This window comes from Tenrec ecaudatus, chromosome 15 (assembly GCF_050624435.1).
Source record: "Tenrec ecaudatus isolate mTenEca1 chromosome 15, mTenEca1.hap1, whole genome shotgun sequence".
NCBI lineage: Eukaryota > Metazoa > Chordata > Mammalia > Afrosoricida > Tenrecidae > Tenrec > Tenrec ecaudatus.
In genome coordinates this window covers 59507999-59522429 of record NC_134544.1, presented here as the reverse complement: position 1 = coordinate 59522429, position 14431 = coordinate 59507999, and the positions used below count along the sequence as shown (strand labels likewise).

The 14431-nt window shown below is 43.1% G+C and overlaps 1 protein-coding gene across 2 annotated transcripts in view; it reads left to right on the top strand.

Annotated features, from left to right (window-relative positions):
- Positions 1-14431, top strand: part of MYOM1 (myomesin 1) — a 154974-nt gene that overhangs the window by 32259 nt on the left and 108284 nt on the right. For both annotated transcript variants that reach the window (XM_075532903.1, XM_075532902.1), the window contains exons 6-8: positions 9019-9111; positions 10984-11072; positions 11180-11242. In XM_075532903.1, the coding sequence (XP_075389018.1) occupies positions 9019-9111; positions 10984-11072; positions 11180-11242 (245 nt within the window). The remainder of the gene's footprint in view (positions 1-9018; positions 9112-10983; positions 11073-11179; positions 11243-14431) is intronic.

Here is a 14431-nt window from a genome sequence, read left to right as displayed (position 1 = left end):
AAACTCCCCTGCGAAGTGTGGCAGGGAAGTATTACCGAACTCTCAACACTTCGAACACCGTTTCAAGTTAAAAAGAAAAGAGCGGAGAGATACAATTGATGCCCAAATCTTTTGTGTGTGGCTTAGAGATATTTCAGGAAAATTGAGCTTTATGTCTTAGGACCTCCTTTCCAGCAAAAGTAAGGGCTCGGGGGCAAGGCTGTGTGCACTGGAACAGCCGTCTGAAGTTCCCGCAGTCCCCTAAGCGCGTGGAGAAGGCAACTCATTCTCAGGCACACGCAAAACCCTAGCCGCGGTCCCACCTCCTTTAGCAAAAGAAATGTTCTAGCAAGAACAGATCAGTGCTTCTCACAGTTTCTGTTGCTTGACAAGCTGGGCAAAAAGGAATTCTTGAAACAAAAGGACCAGTGGACAACCAAGAAAATAGTTCACTAAACTTCTGCAAGTAAGATTTGGCTCTGGATAAAGCTAAAATCTGGATAATCCAGTTAGCAAATTGGTGATGGCAATAAACACAGTCTGATCCAGGTCGCATGGCACATGAAAGTTAGGATTTCTTTGCAAAAAAGAATAAAACCTTAGTCCTTTAAATTAGTCATAGGGGCCCACAGTGGGGAGAAGCCCTGAAATGTACGTTTCATTAGCTTCAAAGTAAAACCTCCTTTGATAACAAACTTCTGTGTGGGTGTGTTAGTCTGGGTACATTAGAAAAACAAATCCATAGAAACTCGTGTATAAGAGAGAGTCATATAAAGGGTAAGTGCACACCAAGAAAACATCCCAACCCAGTGCTGCCCAAGCCCACAAGCTCAACATTAGCCCATTTGTCCGACACCAATCCACAAAGTCCTCCTCCATCTCACAGCACACACGCAGTGATGCTGACTGCAGGAGGAAAGCCGAATAAGTGAGCATGTAAGCATCTCTTCACACGGCTGCTCCAGCACCCAGCACTGCATCATAGTAGGTCCATGAGGCTTCTCTTCGGAGATGTCTTGCAGGAAGTAAACCTTGCCAGCTGAAACAGGGAACTGGCTAAGGCAGCTGCACCCTGGTCTGATCATCAGAAAACAAGAGATGCAAGAACTCGAAAGGCGGGGCTCACCTAGGCATTTATCCCTCCGCCCTTCAATTCACCACACATGTGTTTATTGGCCAGGTTGGCACAATAAACTTTAACTAACTCAGTGGGATTAGTTAACTTTCCTGGCCAGGTTGCCTTTGAAAAAGAAAAAGGAGAAAGAGAAGGCGGAGGTGGAGAAGAATGAGATGAAGCTCTGATTTACAGCACTGGTCCAGAATAGGGCATCTTCAGTTGCATTGGTCCCCTCAGTAAGCCAAGGAAGAACCGAGGTTTGGGGTTATTATTTTGGAAACTTTTGTGCCTTCCACACCAGCAGCTGCGGTTTTCAGTGTCCACTGAGTTCAACCAGTCTGAGAGAAATCCTGAGAATTCCCCTCCCTGAATTGTTGCCGCTGCTGGTCTCCAGCAAGTGGACGCAATCCCTGGCAATCGCCCATTTAAGAGAAGGACATGCTGCCCGGTCCTGCGCTGGTCCCCGCCTTTGCTATGATGAGCCCATTGTCGTGGCTCGTGTGTCCATCCCTCTCAGTGAGGGCTTCTCTTTCTGCCAGACATTTGCCTTGCCATCCATGACGTCATTTTTTAGTGGCTGGTGTTTCCTGCCTCACCAGCCCCACTCTCTAAGGAGCACTCTGGTGACAGTTCTTCTAAGACTGACTTCTCAGTTCTTCCCGAAGAGAAGGAAGTAAATGCAAGGAATCTGGTTATGACGATGCTTCCTGCAATCATGCCACCTCCACCTCTCGCAATTGAATCCTTTATCATATCTTTCCTGGGCACTGCTGTCTGGAGCTATCGTCTTCCCTAGAGTCCTGTTATTTTCTCTCTCTCTCTCTCTCTCTCTCTCTCTCTCTCTCTCTCTCTCTCTCTCTCTCTCTCTCTCTCTCTCTCTCTCTTTCTTTCTTTCTAGATCATTTTATTGGGGGCTCTTCCAGTTCCTATTAACAATCCAGACATCAATTGTACTAAGCCTGTTTGTACATATGTTACCATCATTGTTTTCTAAACATTTACACCAGAGTCCTTTTCAAAGAAGGTTTGATTCCAAATGTCCACTAGGCATCTCAGGTCATCGAAGTCCCTGAGGTCTAACAAATGATACAAAATATGCAGCCGCTGCTCTTCCGTGAATGCCACAGTCCTGACCCGTTCTATTTGAACAGAACCTAGGGGGTTACCCGGACACTGCTAAGTGACCACAACACACGCCACTCATCTGTGCCAGGTGCAGAGGCAGCTGAGTGACACAGTCCTGTCCCCAATCTTCTTTGAGAGCGAAAAGAAGCCTGTTTGCGGATTGAGTTCAGGAGGAATGTTAACTGCAGGGGTTGCTACTGTGAAACCACAGGGCAGCTGGCCATCCTGAAGGAGGCCTTTGTCAACACACAAAGCACCCCACTGTCAAGTTGATCCAACTGATGCAGTGGAGTAGAACTCTGCACCACGGGCCTTCAAGGGCGAATATTCTGGAAGCAGACCACCAGGCATTTCTTTTGAAGTGTCTCCTGTTAGGGGCCATCGAGTAGTCAGTTCTGACTTATAGCACAACCCTACACCCAAACAACACTACCAAGGGCTGCCCTCTTCTCACGACTGTTGTATCGGAGGCCATTGTTGCAGCCACTGTATCACCTCATCGCAACAAGAGACGTGCTTTGGATAGCTGCCCTTCCATTTTACCAAGCGCGATGTCCTTTTCCAGCGCCTGGTCTCTGGATAGCAGATCCAAAGATAGAATCTTTCCATCTCCGCTTCTAAAGAGCAGTCTAGCTACACTTCTTCCAAGACGGCCCTGTTTGCTTTTTCATGGTACTTTCAATATTCTTGTCAAGCACCAGAGTTCAGATGTATCCATTCTTCTTTGGTCTTCCATATTCAGTATCCAACTTCCACACGACTATGAGACAGTTGAAACTATCATGGGTCACGTGCATCTGTGTCCTCAGAGTGACATGCTTGTTCTTCAACAATTTATAGAGGTCTCTTGCAGCAGATGTACCCTATGAGATGCATCCTTTGACTTGCCTCTAGGTGGCCTCTCATTTCCTACCTTTGGGTTAACCGATCATACCACCAAGAGGTTCCTTTGTCAACTCAGAAGGGAACATGTGTATGCAGTGAAAACCCAAGCGTTTTGTTTTTTTTTTTTAACTTACTAGGCTGTATCTGTATTAAAAACTTGTATGACAGGCGATGTTGCTGTGAGATAAAGCCCGGGATACCCATCATTATCTAGACAATGATTGATTGTTGATTTGCAGAAGGAAACTGGTGGGTTTGTGACCTTCAAAGTTGCTTCAAAAATTTTGTGAAAATCAAGCGAGCTATATACCCTACACTCTGCGGCAAGTTCAATGTGCTTTGATGAACAGAGGATTTCAACACTGGGACAAAGGAGGCACAGTTCACAGGAAATAGGAGGCATCCTTGGGCCCCGCACTCCCTGAGTCTTAAGTGCCATTGCTTGCCTAAATGGCCTTGCTTACCCAGAAGGTTTTGGTTGCCTAAACTTGCGGAGTGAGAGCATCTTTACCAATTAAGTTTAAAGGGATTTTCTTTCTTTCTTGTGTTTTAGCAAACTAAGACTTAATGGGCTAGAACTTTGTGATAGTTCCAGTATTTGATTAACAGTGGGCTAGCTCTTTTAGCCCCTTACCTGTTATACTAGGAACCCTGGTGGTGTAGTGGTTACACTCTGGGCTGCTAACAGCAAGGTCAGCAGTTCAAAACTAACAGCTAGCTCCATGGGAGAAAGACGAGGCTTTCTACTCCTGTAAAGAGTTACAGTCTCAGAAATTCACGGAGGCCGTGAGTCAGAATTGACTTGATAGCATCAATTAGCTCAAAGAGAGCAGTTATACTTTGGTTTTTAAAGGGAGGAGAAATATCTTTGTTTGTATTTGTTTTACGTTCATGACTAAACTCTGAAAGGATCTAAAAACAACAATTAATTATAGGAGGAGCTGGACAGAAGGGAGTGTAATAGTCAGTTTTTAAAACTCTATGAAACAGGGCATGAGGCAAAAGTTCTCTTTAAAAGGAGAGGGTTTTGTTAATTCTACACCTTCTAAAATAGACAAATTTAAATGGGCTTCCATATTTAAGCCTGATATATTTTGATATATGTCATTTGTTTGTAGAAAAGAAAATCAACCTTTTTGCTTGATCATACATGATTTACACTACCAAAGAGCGTCCACTGTAACTGCTTATTATCAGAATCAGCCCAATATCCACTTGCATTTATTTGAGGTATTCTATGAAATATATGTTGTATGTACAGAGATGAAAAGCCGCTGACTATCAGGATATTATTCTAGAAATACATAGAGTATGACAGCTCACTAACTGAAATATTTCATATACCTTACATGGAAATGATTAGAAAAATGCTGTCCACTTGTGCAGTTGCGAGAATTTAAGAAACCGTTAGACAAATAATCCCAGGGTGTGGGTTACTTTCCAAAATTAGCCAATGATTGGTGGTTTGGAATTTCCCTTTCCAGAAGTAGCAAGCTATGGAGTATACACAGAGCACGCCCCCAATCCTGCTCTTCTTCCCTGTCTTTAGTCCTAAAGACAGCCGATGTATAGTAATGTGAAACTTGAATGGCTAGGTGAAATTTCTTGACAAGTATAGTCGAGTCCTCAGCCATGTTCACAGGAAAGCAAGCAGCGCTTCAGTGAAAGTAGTATCTGGTGTATTGTATGTGCACTTAAAAAAACTGATTTAATTGACCATTGGGTCACATGAGAACCAAACCCGCTGTCACAGAGTTGATTCCAACAAATAGTGACCCCCTAGGACAGGGTAGAACTGCTCTTGTGAGGCTGTGACTCTTCACGGACAAAGGAAGCCTCACCTTTCTCCCACGGCACGCCTGGTGGTTTTGAACTGCCGCCTTTGCAGTTAGCAGCCCAACACGTAACCGCTACACCACCAGAAGAACAGTCGTGAAGATTTAGTCGGAGCGGAGGAATGAAGGTGCTGGGTTGTAGGTACTAGAAAACAAGGATAAAGTGACTCTGGGAGATGAAAATACTGTTTTGCTTCAACCTTTGTCCAGGATTTTGGTCAAACGCCAAATTGAGGGCCAACCATTTGTTGTAGTCTTTAGTGCTGCACTTCTCTTCTAGAGCTAAGAGAAACTTCCTCTTTCCGTGGGTGGAAAGCACTAGGCAAGAGGGAGTCAAGGGTGAAATTACCTAGAGCAACTCAATCAGAAGAACATGCTGATTCTCACGTTCTGCCCTGTCATGTATCAGAACTAGAAAGGTCACAAACAAGGAGTAGCCCCTGGATTTCTTTTCCTCAGGCATCCCTAATCAGAGTCCTGGTTGCCTGCAGTCTAGGCCGGGACAGCTGTCTGAGGCGGTCCTGGGCTGGGATCCTGGGCTGGGAGGCAGCAGCTGATGAGCAATGTTTTCTGTGGGCGGAGAAGGCTACACAGCTGCTCCTACCACCAACGTGCTCTTCCCGAGCCAGCCCAATCTGCAAGCATACATCCTTACACTGGAGAGGCCTGAGCCCTCAGGCAGTGGGTCTCAACCTCCCTCATGCCGCGACCCTTTAATGCAGTTCCTCATGTTGTGGTGACCCCCAACCATACAATTCTTTTCGTTGATACTTCATCACTGTCATTTTGCTACTGTTATGAATCATCATGGAAATATCTGATAGGCAGGATGTATTTTCATTGTTACAAATTGAACATAATTAAAGCATAGCGATTCATCACAAAAAATATGGACCTATATATTGTGAAATATTTATTTCTAATTACAAATCAATGAAATTTTGTCTTAAATCATGGTGGAGCATGGGTAACAGTCTTCATGCAGGGTACTCGTATGTGGGCGTAGCTGCATGTGGGCGGACCCACCTGGAGACGAATAGAGGAGCTGTGTCTTGGTTCCTAAGACCATCGGAATTATGTGTTTTCTGATGGTCTTATGCGACCCCTGTGAAAGGGTCATTTGACACCCCCCCAAAAAAAGGGGGGGGTCGCGACCCACAGGTTGAGAACTGCTGCCCTCAGGACTTCAGCTTACTCTCTTCGTGTGCACCCATCTCATCAAGTATATATTTGTCAGAACTCTATTCCTTCAGCCAAAACTATATGAAGTTCTAATTCATTGTTTCATTACACAATTCTGTTCAGTAAAATCAAACAAATGCTATGTGCTTCATATTTGCCCACGACTCAAGTGTCACAAGTCTCTGTCAGCACTGCTGATAAATACAAATACTATTCCGCCATAAGCCTTCCACCCAAAGGCACTCAGCTTTACTTGTTCCCTGGGCAGGCAACCTGCCATTCTGCTCTGACCCGTGTCCTTGGTTCTGCTGCCTCTGGTTCTGCCACTTCACAGCATCATCGCTTCTCCAGGACCACAACTCTCTGTCTCCAAGAAGCTCAGGGCAGGGAGCTCAAGGTCCAAAAGATGAGCTTCGCTATTGGCTCTTCTTTCATTCATTCATTCAAATATTATTTTTGGGGGGCTCTTATAACAATTCATACATCAATTCATACAAATCAAGCATGTTTGTACATATGCCACCATCATTATTTTCTAAACATTTACTTTCTATTTGAGTCCTTGGTATCAGCTCCTCTCTTTTCCCTCCCTCCTCCTCTCCCCACAAGTGACCCCTTTATAAATTATTTAAATTAATATTGCTTTCATACCTTACACTGACTGCTATCTCCCTTTCCTCCATGGTTTCTGTTGTTCATTCCCTTGAGGGGGTGTGTCTGTGTGGTTATGTGTCCATCATTGTGATCTGTTATCCCTTCCTCCTTTCCTCTCCCCACCTTTCCCCTACCCTACTGGTAGCGCTACTCCCATTCCTGTTCCTGGAGTCTGTGTGTCATGAGCTCTTCTCTCTTATCTGTGCCTGTGCACATGCTCCTATCTAGCCCGCAGTGAAAGGCAGGACTGGGGTCATGATAGTGGGGGGTGAGGAAGCCTCAAGGAACCAGATGAATATTGTGTTTCATCGGTGCTATACTGTGCCCTAATTGACTCATTCCTCCTTTGTGACCCACCTGTGAGGGGCTGCCCCATTGTCTGCAGATGGGTTTGGGGGTCTCTGCTCCGACCCCCCTCATTGTCAACAATATGGTTTTTGTTTGTTTGTTTGTTTGTTTTCGGTCTTCTGACGCCTGATACCTGATCCCATGGATACCTCATGATTTCACAGGCTGGTGTGCTTCTTCCATGTGGATTTTTTGCTTCTCTGCTAGATGGCCACTTGTTTAACTTCAAGCCTTTAAGACCCCAGACGCTGTGTCCTTTGATAGCTGAGAACCATCAGCTTTCTTCACCACATTTGCTTGTGCACCCACTTTGTCTTCAGCGATTGTGCCGAGAGGGTGAGCAGCACAGAAGGCCAGGTTGTTAGGACAAAGTGTTCTTGCGCGGAGGCAGGGTTTGAATGGCTCTTTTTTCTTGATGGTTGTGCGATTCCTGCTTTGGGTTCTGAGATGGCTCATTATAAACCCAATGGGATGGCAAAGCTGACCAATCCCACATTCTATCACTCAGTCAGTTGGTGGCAGTTGCAAAGACTGTGGCTAGAAGAATGATAATTCACTGTACCGAAGATGGCAAATCCAAAATCTGTAGATGTTGTGATTTCTGATGGAGTCCAGAGGGAGAATCCACATCTAGGAAAACCCTCCTTTCAATTGATTGGTTGCTAAGATCAGACCACATCATCGGCAATGATTATGTTACACTGCGTTGCATTACACTCCATTGATTATGAACAGCAACTAATCCAATATTGGGCCAAATCGCCAAGAATCATAGATTAGTCAAGTTGACACACAAAACTACCCATTATAGTTCATCATGTATAAATGTGGCACCTATGTACATCTCCTTAAATCTTATATAATATCCAGATAAATATTATAAAGCCATGTTACAACTAACATGTATACAACCAAAAGCACTTTAACACCTTGTCCATCTCATATTTTATTAGAACAAGGACAAGGGCAAGGGAGTAACAGGACAAGGGAGAAGCTGTAGTGGTACAAGGGATTAAGCAACGGGCCATTAACCAACAGGTTGGGATCCGCCAGCTGTTCCGCAGGAGAAACACGAGACGTTCTGCTTGGTAAAGATGGGCAGCTCCTGAAGCTGTGTGGAGCTATTCTGCTCGAGCTTGTGCCGCTAGATGCGCTGGAGCGGACTCTGTAACGGCGATTGTTGTTGGGTTGGTCAATAAAATGTAGCACATGCAAAAATGATTGTAAGAAGAAACGTTTGCTTTCCTCCCACAGGCAACCAGCTGTCAACCCCCCGAAGCAAGACCTTCTGCTCTCTCCTCCAGAGTAGTCCACTTTGTTTAGTTTATTTATTGAAGTTTATCAGACCCAAAGTACTTTTATATATAAATGAATCGCTTTGATGCATTTTCACAGACTGTACATATTCATGTAAGTAGAACGCAAATCAAGACACAAGCGTTTTCAGTACCCAGGAAGCCTCTGTTGTGCACCCCTCCCAAAGGGGAATCACTGCCTTGACTTCTGGGTGCTGTAACCCATCTTTCCTATTCGGGTATTTGATCTAAGTGCTGACATGATCCTATGTTCTCTACTGTAGCTGAATCGTACTCTTCAGTGTGTGCACAGAAAGTCCTTCGATTCTTATTGTGAGTGGTCAGAATGGTTTACATGTACTCTCAGGGGAGGACAGGGCGTCATGGTCGTCAAGAGGTGTTATTTTATTTGCATATAGTACATTAATCAATTTACTGCCTGGGTATAGTTATTGAGCAGATGCTGCATCAATGCCCTGTTTGCAGGTGTTCCTGGAACAGCCAGAATTCCATGTGTGTGTGCTTAATTATGAAACTATTGAATCATTCAAGTTATTTACACTTCAACTTACTTCCTCTTGTTTGTATTGTCTTCTAGGTATAAAAACCAGGTTCCCATAAATGTCCACGCAAATCCTGGAAAATATATTATTGAAAGTCGATATGGAATGCACACGCTGGAGATTAATGCGTAAGAGAATATCGGTGTCCGTGATGACTATCTGATACTGGCTTAGGAAGGTGCCTCATAGTTTTAATTAACCTGACTGCCCTCCCCTCTCCATCCACCTCGGTGTAGCCTTAGTGTGATGTGAGGAGCATTAATCTAACGATGATAATGTCATGAATTCCCATGAGGCCCACATTACCTTTCAAGAAATTTTATATTTGGATTAAAAAGTAGAGATTTCCTTGTTTGTTGCTGTATACATTTAAGAATTTTTCTTAGACATTGTTAAGCACGTAAGCTGTACAAACAGGCATTTAAATTCAGTTACGAGTTTCAAATGATCATCATCGTCACCTTCTTGCATGGTGATTTATACATTACACCACTAACTGAATGACATGGAGATTGGGTGGCTTGCACTGAAAAATGCACTGCAGTTCGAGATCTCCCTCTTCCATCCATCTCCCTAGGAACACCAGGAAACTGACCATGAACTATGGGTTGGCGCCTGTGGGACAAGGTCAACAGTGGGTTACGTTAGGGTAAAGCAGAATTCAAAACAAACTTTGAAAGTTGGTCCCACATCAACATTTCAAAGTCCTCAAATGTTTATCCTGTCTCCTAAGATGGCTTTGAAATCTAAACCTCCCAGTTAGGTGGATTAAAAGACTCCCATCATTTTAAGTTCAGATAAAAGCAATGAAATGCTGAGATGGCAAAATAACATGCCTAATTCCCGTCTCAAGGGATTTATAGCATTCTCTTCAGATCAGAGGAGTTGGCACAAGTAGTACTGGGCTGCAGATAAAACCTGGGGACCTGTGATGTTCACCAGGCACGGACCCAACCTGGTCACATCAATGTCTGCTGCTCAGTGTCTCCTGAGATAAGAAAAAGGCGACAGTATTTACCTAGCGGGAGTTCTATTGATGTCCTTAAAATATCAAAAAGGCCTAAGTTTATACTAATGAAATTCAATTGGTGAGGACGTGTCAAAAGACCCTTCTTTGAAATATTAGCCTGTTCATCTGTGCATGAGATCATGTTCTTCCTAATTCTGTTATTAAAGACCTTTTGATTTCTGTACCAGAACTTAGATGCACTTCCAAATGGCACGTCTAGTGTTGTGCTGCGGATCGAAATGCCAAGAATGAGCAGAGCCTCAGTAGAAGCGAGGTCTAAAGTATAATTTAACCACACTTTGGGTCTAGAACAATGTATTAGGTCAACCTAGATTTGGCTCCGGAGTCAGGGAGACTGTGAAGGTCTCCAAGACCTTACTCATCTTTGTGTCTTTGTTGCCCACACATGAGACCTATTGCTGAAAGCCCACCTCCCCACAATGCCTCTGGATAGCTTTCTACTCCCAATACAACTCAGCGTTGGGTACCATCAAGTCAGTTCTAGTTCATAGTGACACAGTGTCCTGTGCCAGCATCATAACCATCCCTGTGGGGGAGCCCGTGGTGGCGCCCATAGTGTTCATCCATTTCATTGACGTCCTTCTCCAGGAGCTGAGTCCCACTGGTGACGCACTCACAGGACGGGGAGGGGGGGTGTAGTCTTACCACCCTTGCTTCTAAGGAGCATTCTGGCTAATCTGCCTCCAGCACATATTTGTTCCTTTTTCAGATAGTCCATCGTACACTTCACATTCTTCCCCAACACCATGACTCAAAGGCTCCAGTTCTTCTTCAGTCATCCTTAGTCATTGCCAGGTGTCACATGCATATGTGGGACTTGAAAATCCCAGAATGGGCTCAGTCAGAGGCAGATCCAGTTCTTAATACCTGGTTTGCATATGCCATGCCAGCAGAGCGTCCCTTGGTATTCCATGTGTTACGTCAGAGGCATGCCCTGTGATGATCATGCTTTAACGTAATGTTCTTTCAGGTGTGATTTTGAAGACACAGCTCAGTACCGGGCCTCCGCAATGAACACTAAAGGGGAGCTGTCAGCCTACGCTTCCGTGGTCGTAAAGAGTACGTTTGCTGGACTTGTTTCATTCAAAGTGCACTTTCCAAAATAATTATCCCCCCAAACAATAAACCATGCAGCACTTCAAATGTGTTTCTGCTTTCTTTTTTAGGATATAAAGGAGAGTTTGATGAGACTTGCTTCCATGCTGGGGCTTCCACCCTGCCCCTCAGCTGTAAGTTTAAATCTATGTTTGCTACAATGTTGATTTAAAACAGAGTGGAATAAACTAGTATATAAGTGCATAATATCTGTATCACACAGTTTATATATGCTAGCATGTATTCATATACTACGTAGCTGTAATTGGTTTTAATTTTTAGAGTTTCTGGCTGCTATTGTCCTAAATTTAGTTGCTTTGTTCAGGTTTTATAAAAATCCTAGATGTAGTAGCAAATGCTTTAAAGTTTTCTGTATGAAACCAAGAACAATCATTATACAAAGGCAGAGAGATTTAAACCCACACATGCACATATGCCTAAACTATTTTAAAGCATTCTTCCTCTTTTTCAATATCCAAGCCAGCTTCACCTTCTCAAGAAGTACATGTCTGACCCAATCCCCACACCCCCCAAGCCAGAGTTAGAGGTGCCTTGGGAAGCCAGGCTATCACAATTAAACATCAACCAGAATGGATGTGATTCACTGCTACGTGCCTGTCTCTCTCACTGGCCTCTGAGCTGCTTGAAGAGCTGGCTGCAATTTTACTTCTAAATCCCAATACCAAACACAAAGTAGGTGTTTAATAATAAATTAATAATTGTCTGCGGTAATCTATGAAGTGCAATTTTATATGAATAAAGCTGACTCAAGAATGAAATAATAGTTAAATAATAAAAATTTTTAAATTTAATTATGAATTAGGTGAAAGTTCACAGAGCAGATCATCAGTTTCACATTGAACTGTTTCTACTCATTTCCTGTCAATGTATCCATTGTAATCCCTTCAATGTACCATTACTTATCCCACTTCTTCCATGTATTTCTTGTTTTCTTTCCTCCTATTTCCTAACTCTCCAAATTTGCCCTTGGGTAAACGCTGCTTTTAAATGGTTGATTATTCTGTCAGAGAGATGAATTCAGTTCCAGGATCTAAAGGGTAAGATGAATTCAGTTCCAGGATCTAAAGGGTCACAAGGGGGTTGGGGGGGTCCCACCACTTTCTAGCTAATCAGGAGGTCTGATCTCTTCTATTATTTTCAGTTGTGTTCTGCATTTTTTTCTCCTGCTCTGTCCAAGGTTTCCTAATAATCTTCTTTTCAGAGTAGCTGGTTGTGATTGTGGGGCACAATCTAGTTCTTCTGATCTCAGGGTCACGGAGACTGGCGTTTCTGTGGTCCATTAGTCCACCAGGCTAATTGTTTCTCTGAGTCTTTCTATTTTCGTCTCTCTTCTTTCCGTGGAACAGAGAGCGAATAGAGAGACCAACCTTAGGTGGTTGTTCACAAGCTAAATAATACACTTAAAAATTCCTTTCAACTGCAATTTGTGAACTTCGAGTATTTCATCTAATGTCAGACTTCTTTTCATGGGAAGTAATACAAGTAAAAATCTTTATCATCGTTCAAATAATTAGAACATTACAATGGCCAGATTGAGAAAGATAATCCAATCTGAACATCTTAGTTTTCCAGAATTAAGAGAAAAATTCTAGCTTTGGAAATGATTGATGAAAACATGGAGATGCAAATTAACCCAAATAGCCAAAGCAATCTTGAAAGAGAGAGACAGAGAAATAGAGAGAGAGATTGGAGAACTTGAACTTCCTATTTTTAAAACTTGCTACTTTATTTATTTATTGCTGAGAAGATTTTTAAATTCCCCACCCTGTTTGCTCTTGAGGGGCGCTCTGGTGGCATAATGGTTATGCAGTGGGCTACTAACCGCAAGGAAAACCGTTCGAAACCACCAGCCACTCCATGGGAGATAGATGAGGCTTTCTACTCCTGTAAAGAGTTGCAATTTCAATAATCAAGATAATGTAATACTGGCTTATAGAGAACATACACATGTATCAATGGAATAGAATTGAGGGTCCAAATATAAGATCATATATCTATGGCGAGTTTTGGGGTTTTTTTTGGCCAGTATGCCAAGATTATTCAATGGGAAAAAGACTAGTCTTTCCCAGGTATTGTTGATAGCCACATGCAAAGACAAAACAGAATAAAGCTGGATGCCTGCCTCACATTACATATAACAAAATCAATTACAAATGGTTCAAGCATCTATATGTAAGATAGGAAAATCTTACATCAAACTCTTAGGTGAAAAGATAGCCATAAATCTTAATGACCTTGCACTAGGCAATCACTTTCTTTTTTATCATGTTTTTGGTGAAAGTTTGCCTGGAAAATTAGGTTCTCATTTACTACTTTCATATTTTTCTCTGACATTGGTTATATTTTTCACAATGTGTCAGCATCCTCAATCTTTTCATGTTGATTGTTGGCCGTGTTTTCTTAGACATGACACCAAATTGTAAAAGATAGACAAATCGAGCATCATTAAAAGCGCAGTGTTTCAAAGGACACCACTGAGAAAGCAGAAGACACCACGCAGAATGGGAGAAGGTGTTCTGAGTCACATATCTGAAACCAGATTTATATCTAGAATATGTAAAGAACCCTGAAAACGCAAGAATGTAAAACAATAGATTTTTTAAAAGGACCTGAGTATCCAAAAGCGAGTGGATTCTGACTCATAATGACCCTTCATAGGGCTCCCAAGCCTTTGTAACTCACCAGAGCAGGCAGTCTCACAATTTCCCCAAGGAGCAGCTGGTGGATTTGAACTGCTGGCCTTACAATTAGCCATCTTAACGCTTACCAAACAATGTCACCAGACCAAACATTATATGATTCTCTGCATATGAAATATCCAGAATAGGGCACTCGGTAGAAAGAGGAAGGAGTTGCGTGGAGCAGGAGCCAGGGAAGGCTAGACAGAATGGAGTTTTCCTTTGAGGTAACTCAAATGTTCTGAAATTGACTGGCATGATGGCTGCGCTTATTTGCAGTTGTGCCAACATTCATTTAATTGTAGATGGTGAGTCTACATTTAGATGGTGAGTCTCATGTGAATTACATAATAGAATCTCTCTCTCTTTTTTTAAGACTTCAAATTCTTAATGGTACATCAGCTGGACGCTGTTCAGGTTTGGCCCCTCAGCTATAGTTTGTTACACCCCGTTCTAAACCATGTCCTCAGGTCAGAGCATAAGATCGCATTGACGAGTGAGACAGTGATAAGGTAACGGGGCTTTGTCTCCTGGCTGTTACAGCTGAATTGGATCCCTGCTGAACCCAGAGCCGCTTCAGTATGCCGAGGTCAACCTCAGATACAGAAAGAACCTAAGAGTTAG